This window comes from Priapulus caudatus, unplaced genomic scaffold, assembly GCF_000485595.1.
Source record: "Priapulus caudatus unplaced genomic scaffold, Priapulus_caudatus-5.0.1 Scaffold1476, whole genome shotgun sequence".
Taxonomy (NCBI): domain Eukaryota; kingdom Metazoa; phylum Priapulida; class Priapulimorpha; order Priapulimorphida; family Priapulidae; genus Priapulus; species Priapulus caudatus.
In genome coordinates, this window is record NW_014578537.1 from 15,216 (window position 1) to 24,391 (window position 9,176).

General features: G+C 47.7%; 1 protein-coding gene across 1 annotated transcript in view; it reads right to left on the reverse strand.

Moving 5' to 3' along the window:
• Positions 1–3,293: 3,293 nt before the first annotated feature.
• LOC106816750 (calcium/calmodulin-dependent protein kinase type II delta chain-like) overlaps positions 3,294–9,176 on the reverse strand; it is an 18,996-nt gene continuing 13,113 nt past the window's right edge. The window contains exons 4-6 of the mRNA XM_014821373.1: positions 8,890–8,984; positions 5,601–5,715; positions 3,294–5,041 (exon numbers count right to left, since the gene is read on the reverse strand). Coding sequence (XP_014676859.1) covers positions 4,924–5,041; positions 5,601–5,715; positions 8,890–8,984 — 328 coding nt within the window. The 3' untranslated portion in view covers positions 3,294–4,923. The remainder of the gene's footprint in view (positions 5,042–5,600; positions 5,716–8,889; positions 8,985–9,176) is intronic.

Consider the following 9,176-nt stretch of genomic DNA (forward strand, 5'->3'; position numbering starts at 1 on the left):
TGTTTATTATTCATATTCATAAAATAATAGGCCCTACCAATCATCCGCATCGGGCCGAAATGTCAGCCAAAATAACAACCAGAATGGCGCCTGTATGTAAAGACATGGATAAAATTTTATTCATACTTAAAGCTTCACACGGTAATACAGATATTTAATAGCTCCGCTATACACACACGCACGCGCGGACACACACGCACACTACACGCAACCACTGAACTATAACAAATGTTAGCAGTATTAATTAAGTAAGTAACAATTAACAATTGTTATAGTTCAGTGCACGCAACGCATGAATCGTCTGTCACTCAACTACGTTTACCAGAGGGCGCGCAGCTCAGTGGAAACAATAGGGCAGCTGTAACTTCCCTGGCGAGGAACGATGCAACCTCTCCTCCACTCACAGGCACTTGAAGCGTTTCAATAAAATATAATGCTACATAAATACGAAATCTATTCATTACCAAAGTCTTAATACTTTATCACTGTTTCTCTACTCTCTTTCGCCTATTATTGCCAACAATTTCCTGTAAATGCCGTGCAAATGCTCCGCTGCAACACACATGTACACACGCTCCAAGTGCCTGTGTCTCCACTCACAACTTTCGAGGGAGAGACCGAGGAAAGAACCCGACTCCATCCACAACACCACTCTCCGGCAATCAGCCGTCGAAACGTAATTTCCTCTCGTCGCTTCTTTCTCATTTCTTCCCTCCTTCCTTACTCTTTCCCCTAAGCTCTCTCCCGCGACAAACCACAGGCACTTGGAACGTCTCACTAAAAAAACAATGGTAAATAAACACGAAATGTATTTACTACCAAAGTCTTATTGTTTCTCTACTCTCCTTCGCCTATTATTGTCGATAACTTGCTGTAAATGCCGTTCAAATGGTCATCTGCAACACACAAGTAGGCCGCATGCATGCCCTGTGCACAAACAACAAGAATAAAAGAGTATTTCATTTATTATTAACTCATTTATTCGTGTTGTTTGTGCACAGGGCGTGCGTGCGGTGTACTTGTGTGTTGCCGATGAGCATTTGAACGGAATTTACAGCAAGTTATCGACAATAATAGGCGAAGGAGAGTAGAGAAACAATAAGACTTTGGTAGTAAATACATTTCGTGTTTATTTACCTTTTTTATTGAGACGTTCCAAGTGCCTGTGCTCGCGAGGGAGGTATTCAGGACTCATGCCATATTTACATGCTTGACCTCAAATTATCTCACCTGGCTATAGTGATTGCACGTGCGTGACCCGGCCCCCGCGCAGATGTGCCGCTTTATTTCACCTGTCGACCCCCATCATCACCTGCTCATTAACGTACCTTAATTACAGGTGAGTGAAATACATACGCCGGCCCCTCTTTTTTTTGTCGGAACGCGTAGAAACACGAACATGAATAAAACTAGGCGGTGCACGTACCGCTAACAGACACGCACAAACGCACACAGACACACGCGCACGCACAAGCACACACGTGTGCGCACTGACAAGTATTTGTAAAAGATGTAACTGTAAAAATCACAGCTCGATAGCGGCGTCGACGACGAGAATCAAAGCTTGAGATTTACATGGGGAGAGACCACCGCCGCTAGATGGCGCTACTGTCGCTGAAGCCGCAGCCAGTGAGATAGCTTCGAATAGCACTGATCTAGTTGATGCCTCCGTGGTTACATCTTAACTCGCCTTAGACTCCAGGGGCGGATCAATGGGGGTGTCCGGGAGGTCCGGACCCTCCCTTTAATTTCAAAGTGCCCTAAAAAAATTCATTCCAATTTTTTAGGGCTAGTTTTTCTGATAAAAATTTACTTATATACATATATATATAAATTCGTTATAAAAACCTAGAAATGGGCAAGGAGGGGTCCGGGGGACCGGATCTGATAAATGTTTGCATTCCAGACATCAAAAATTGCTGCTGAGATGCTCTCAGAATGCACCAATTTTTTTAAATTTTCTTGGGTATGTCCCCCAAACCCCCCTCAGTGGCCTTCGGCAGCTTTTTAAAACACCAGAAAAATTAAGCAGGAAAAAGTGCCCTTTACTTCTTCCTGGACACCCCCCTTTCAAAAATCCTGGATCCACCCCTGGACTCATTCCTGTAAGGTTGCTGATTCATCGCTGGATACCGTCGCCAAGCAGCGCTACCTAGTGGCAAGTATTCTCTCTCCCGTACATAGCTCTAGTACTATAGCCCGCGTACAGTGGCCGCAGGCCTGCGGCAACTGTACGCGCGCTATGGTACTAGAGCTATTATGTACACTGCTGACAAGAGGCATTAATATGGGGTTGGGGGGCCATGACGTCATAACAGACACGCGGGACAGGGAAAGGGGTAAACATGGAGAGGGTTGCTCATGGTTTGCTATGGCTCGCACGCCACGCACGCACACACACACACACACACGCACGCACGCACGCACGCACGCACGCACGCACGCACGCACGCACGCACGCACGCACGCACGCGACAATATCATAACGAATAACGAACAGCAAAAACACGAAGCAATCATAAAAGACCGAGTAATAACCGTCATATAAATCGGTATAAACGGCCCTATATAATTATATATATATATTAATTATATATACTATATATATATATATATACTATGACTATATGTATTATATATAGGTATAACATGAACAACATATAGATATTATTCGGCTCTGGCAATGAAGACAACAAATAGTTAACACTCAGGACTCGTAAAGAATCAAAATCGTAAAAAGTTGTCGCCCCCCACTGCCACCACCGCCGTCGCCATGGTTACTGGCAACTCGCGTTGCTCGGGAAACGCAATGACGTGGATGGCCGCAGCGCCACCTCGTGTCTCGATGCTCGACCAAATCTCGGTCACTAGGGGGCGCCTCTTTTTACGACACCGAAGCGCGGGGCACGCGTTAAAATGAAGGCAAACACGCAATACCGTGGGGCTGCTAAAATTTCTCACACAGATACAGATGACACACGTATTGGCTGTGCAGGCAACACAACAACTAATCAGTGAATAGATAAAACGCGACAAAGCCTCGATCAGCTGCAATAGCAATCAATCACTCATCAATAACCAGCGCGCCCTGATCGCAAACTCAATGCTGCGACGGAATCACGCCGCACCATCACCCGCAGCATCCACAGCAGGAAACCTAACAACAGTTCAGGGATGCGATTCCTAGCAACAACACATAGCAACGGTCTCTAGGAGAAATCTCTAGCAACAGCACATAGCAACGGTCTCTAGGAAGTCTCTAGCAACGCAAGCATAGCAACGGCTCTAGGAGAAGTCTCTAGCAACGGCACATAGCAACGGTCTCTAGGAGAAGTCTCTAGCAACGACGCATAGCAACGGTCTCTAGGAGAAGTCTCTAGCAACGACGCATAGCAACGGTCTCTAGGAGAAGTCTCTAACAACGACGCGTAGCAACAGTCTCTAGATGAAGTCCCTAGCAACGCTGTATAGCAACAGTTTCTAGTGGAGTAAGCATGTTCTAGGAGATGTCATTTTACTCTGCCTCGATACCGGCCGCAGTAGCATAACATCTCATATAAACTCTTTACTCCCCATCAAGAGTTTACCCTTTATACATGCCAAGGACGAATAGGCACGCCTAGCAGGGCCTGTGGCGCATTTCATTGGTGCATGAGAATTTGACCTCTATTCGCTTGTAGACATCGTACGGGGGATAACCTCGTCATGGGGGGAACTCACGCTATACCAGAGCTCATTGGTGGACCGCGTTTCTATTGGTAGCAAGCCGTGACCTTTGAGTCATCTCCTCTAGAGAGGTCACATGGAGCGTCACATGCGATCAGGGCTCCCGGCAGCATCTGCTGCGAGAAAGAAGGTTGGACGCAATATATCTGGACTGCAGTCCAGCAGATAAGTGAAATAATCGTTCAAATTGTGAGGCAAGCACCAAAATTCTCATGGACACTCCTTTGGAACTACTTTTTTCAAAAAGCCCATTAGCCACTTGAAAATTCAAGATGGCCGCCATTTCTGGCACAAAAATAAATTTGTTGTCATATAATTTTACACAGTGGGCCAATCTAAATGTTTTTAAAGTAAAATTATATGTTTTTGACTATACAGAAGCTGAAAAGCAGAAAAATGAATTGAACGAACGTGGACACGTATGCACGAAGACAAGTCACACGACCCTCGCACGCGCCACGGACGATCCAACCCCGCTCCGACATTGCCTCCACCCCAAGGTTAATCAGGGTCGCTCAAGGTCGATCAAGGTCAAACAGGGTCGATCGAGGTTGATCAGGGTCGATCGAGGTTGATCAGGGTCGATCGAGGTCAAACAGCATCACTCAAGGTCGAAGAGGGGTTGATCGTCGTCGCTCGTGGCAACGGTGCGGCGGTTTGTAAAAAAACACGACATTGCACAAAAGCCTACAAACCTACCGCCGCGCCTTCCCACACACCCCCACCCTCCATCCCTGCCTCCCTCCTTCCCACCGACCGACCAATGCACGACCACCCGCCGGGCCTGCACCCCCTCCCACCTCTCCTCCTCGTGAGAAGCCAAGTCGGTGGAAGGGAGGGGGTGTCGAGCGTCTGCTTGTCGCGTGGCGCCACCGCGTCAAAGAAGAGGTGGCGATTACTGACGTAGGTGGCGCCGCCGAAGCATCATCAACAGCCGCGTTGAATGGGGGAAACGTCGCCGTGTCAGCAGGAATAGGTGGCGCCACAAAAGCGCGTCTGCGACGGTCGAGTCACGCGGGAACGCTTCGTCGCGGCGGCGGCAGACACAGGGGGCGCCACCGAGATGCCCCGCTGGGGCGGCGCCAACCGTCACGTCGACAAGAGAACGCTCCACGGATGCGGAGGCCGTGGGTGGCGCCACCTAGTTGCCGCGCCGACGGGCGAATGTTCCGCAGCGGCAGACGATGGTGGCGCCGCCTAGTTGCTGCTGACGGTAGCGCTGCCGGATCGGTGGAAGTGAACGTTCTGCCACTTGTTGTCTTTCCGATGCCAGATGCGAGTTTCCTCAGACTGCTGCGTGACCGGAACCCCGTTCCTGAAACGACGCGGGACACGGCTGTAGGATGCCAAACTCCATGCAGCACCTCCTTCGTACAACTCGGGATACCACTGCCGCAAGGCTGGCACTATTTTTAAAGTGGGCGGAGCTCCGGGGAAATCCAGCAAATGGCGATTCGTAAACAGCATATGATTTGAAAGAGGTAAATGGGTACACAATTTCTTATCACTATTTCATCAAATTTTTCATGAAATAATGGTCGGATTTTTAATATCTTTGCAGCGTTTATTAGTACAAATCTTATTACATAGAATAGAGTAACCTGGCCGCTGTAAAACTTGTGGTAAAAAAGCGTTACAAAATTAGTGGTGAATTGAGCCAGAGCGAGAGCGAGAGCGCCATCTGTCGTGGAGTTTGTGTGGGACGCGCGCAGCACGCCCGGCCGCCGGAAACGGGGATGACGCGCGGCCCCGAAGGATCAAGGAAGTCGAAACGAAATCGAAAACGATCGGCGATTAAAACGAAAACGAGAAGACGGAAAGTTGCAATTTTCTGCCACGCGACTCTGCTCGCGCAGTTGTCACGGCAACGTTACCTGTCGACGAACTGCGTCAGTCGGATGTACGCGATGCAGGCAGCGTCCTCGCCTAACAAGTGAACGTGCGGGTTGAGAATGGTCGTGTTGATTGCTCTACAGTTCTTGCCAAGCACTGCAAGCAACAACGCACAGCGTTCCACACGACAAACAAGTTAGCGTTCAACGTGTCACGCACCACGGTAGACGAAGCAAAAGAACTTGACGACTTGGTGATTACGTCACCGTAATTAGTAAAAGTAAAAAAATATTTCCACTTTTTCACAAAATGTAAGTAATTCTGTTCACTTTTTATGGTTAAATTGCTGCATTATTTTTCCTATTTTACTATATTGTTCGATGTAAACATACACTCGTAACTCATACATATAGCCCATAGCAAGCAATTAATGTCAGGATCACATACATGTCAACCTATACGGAATGTCCGTAAGTTTTACGGATTTTCACCCATTAAAATTGTTTACGGGCGTACACCTAAAATCATACGGATTATAAACAAACTTGGCTCAAAATTTATTGCGTGCTGTTTTGTTTAGAGAACGATAAAATAACGCATGAACACGTGCACACAAGTAAAGAGAATAAAGAACATCAACCGGATGTTTAACTTTAAGTGAAGTCTCGCGGCAATGAGACGACAGACTAACGAATGTGTTAGTCTGTGACTAACGGATGTGTTAGTCTGTGATGAGACCACAGACTAATGGGGCCGGAGACCTCGTTCGACTTCCGAGCATGCGCAACGAGCTGCATTTGAACCCAACGAATTTTCATTGTTGTAACGGCATATCGATCCCGAGGTGAGTTTCTACCTGAGCGATTGTGAATGAGCGTAAAAGAATGGGGACTCCCAAAAAGAGAATGATTATGAAGTACAGCGGGAGGTTTCTCCCTGAATGGAAAGAGATGTTTAATGGCCTCATTGGACCTACTGGTTACTGGTTACTGCTGCTGCAGTGAATGCATCCTAGAGACTGCAGAGATGACTCTCGGTTAATAAAGTATTAATATTAAACTAATTTTGTTGTGATTTGTAGATCCTAAGAATTTCTTATGGATTTTATGGATTTTTCCAGAAGGTTATACAGGTGGGCATCCGAAGGGGTTAACATGTATGGGATCATAATATCAAATCGTCCAGTTTTTTTTTTTTTTTAACTAGTTGAGAAACAATCTTATCAATATCATGCAAGAATTTGAGGATACATTTAGTCCCGTTAGTAGGCCCCTACTTTCCTACTTTTAATGTGAAAAACTGGCAATTTTTTTTTTACAAATATACACCATAGAATATTCGTGACATATAGTCAATTTAAGGCTTCAAAGCAGCTAGTTCTCGCAACATAAATACACCATAAATACACCTACTGTGAGCATACTTGCAGTATGAAAACATCACGAAATGTTCTCATTGAACGAGAAATGTGCTCCGAGGTATAGAGCATTAATTGTGAAAACTTTCTCGGAGAAAGTTTTGGTGTATAGATACACATAAATTGTTTGAAGCGAAGCGACCAAGAACGTCAACAGTAGGCCAACCTACGCTAGCGCAAATAGTTCCAGGAAACACAACACTATATTTTGTGTGCTTTTAATGTTTGCTGATTGCATAATTATGTAATGTAGATAACATATAATTTAAACAAATTTTACAATTTTGTACTGAAAACACATCGATGTTTTATCATAGAAAAGAACTGTTAATGAAAATTGCGATCGCTCGACTGTGTCCCGGATGTGTAAACATTGTTGTGGTGCTACTTTCGTAAGAGAAGTACTTTCGTTTAGATTTGCTGAAGAAATATGTTATGAAAGTAGCAATACAAATGAGTTGTAGTGAATTTTTACAACATAGACGAGCTCACAGTGTAGGTATATCTATGCATTTGGCTGCGAGAACTGGCCACTCTAAGGCGATATGTCACTGTGGCGTTAACGTACGTAAACGCTCACCAAAAGCATTGACTCGACAGTTTTTTCGTAAAATATTTCGCAGACATATTTCGTTATAACATCGAGACGTTAAAATTACGCGTATCGAAATTTACGTTAGGAGTGCGACCGAGAGGGCGCCACCGACACAGGACGGTGGCGCCCCCACGCGGGCACACCAACGAGGTGCGTGTTACTGTGCAAAACGTATATATGTGCGATGTAAGGACGACGACGACGACGACGACAACGAAAACAACAACAACGATGATGACGACAACGACAACAAAAATAACAACAACAACGACAGCAACAGACGACGGATGGTAACGCATTATTCACGTGTCATCAAGCGGGCTCTCGAAAAAACACCGAAAAAAGCTCAAAGCAATCGCTGCATAAATGTAAAATCGTCGTGCCGCCTCCGCTGCCACCGCGAGCAGATGTTAGGTTAAGCAAGCAGCCGGAGACAATCGTCGAACCGGCAGCTAGCTAAGCTGCTGGTCGCGTTGTCACCGGCTAGTTTTCGATCGAGTTTTAGTCGCAGGGGACCGATCGAGGAAAGCCAAGCCGTAAAACAATAGAGCATGCATCCGAGTGCGATCCAAATTCAACGCTCCAAATTGCGGTTGCGCTGCCCCTGGGCACGCAGAGGGCGCCACTTTGCAGCACCGTACACACCTGCAGAGGGCACCACCTCGCAGCACCGTGCACACCTGCAAAGGACGCCACTTCGCAGCGCGCTAACGCTGATTTGCAGCATTGAAATTCTCAACTATCCGCAGCTAGTGTTGGGCGTGGCAGCACCGTACAGAGAGCCCTCCTGCTATAGGGAGCTATAGACGTCTACACAGCAGCTAGTGCATGATCTACCACAATGAATTGGGAGAGTGACAGGGAGGGTGTCGAGCGAGGTGGGAGGCTGGGCGCGGAACAACAACTAGCGCAAATCGAGGCGTCCATTCAAACATCTACCACGTTGTGCAGTTGCCGCGAGGGGCGGGCAGGGAAGGAGGGAGTTAGCGGGAGCGGGGAGCTGGGGGAGGGAGGGAGGTAGCGTGAGCCGCGGGCGGAAGGAGGAGGGACGTGCGGGGGGAGCACACCGGGGTGTGGGGGCGGTGCCGCGGTGCAGCAGCAGCAGCAGCAGCAACAAAAACAGTAGCAGCAGCAGCAGTAGCAGTAGCAACAGCAGCAGCAGTAGCAGTAGCAACAGCAGCATGCAACAGCAGCCGCAGTAGTAGTAGTAGGCGGTGCCGCGGTGCAGCAGCAGCAGCAGCAACATGACAGCACAGGCTTTCCCTCTGCATCCGCCCGCCCGCCGGCCACCAGCTGAATGACGACGTGAAAGGTTTACCATTGTCAAAGTAGAACTTGTGAAATTCCATGCCTTCCACGAGATGTCCGAGAGCTTCCGGCTCAAACGAAGACAGGTTCGGATCGCAAATCTTTCTGCAACGTGGGAGAGAGAGAGAGCATGAGATGAAAGAGAAAGAGCCGCGTGGGCGCAGGTTAGACTGGTTGGTTGGCCAGAGGGGGTGGTTGGTTGGACTGGTTGGTTGGTCAGAGGGGGTGGTTGGTTGGACTGGTTGGTTGGTCAGAGGGGGTGGTTGGTTGGACTGGTTGGTTGGTCAGTGGGGGTGG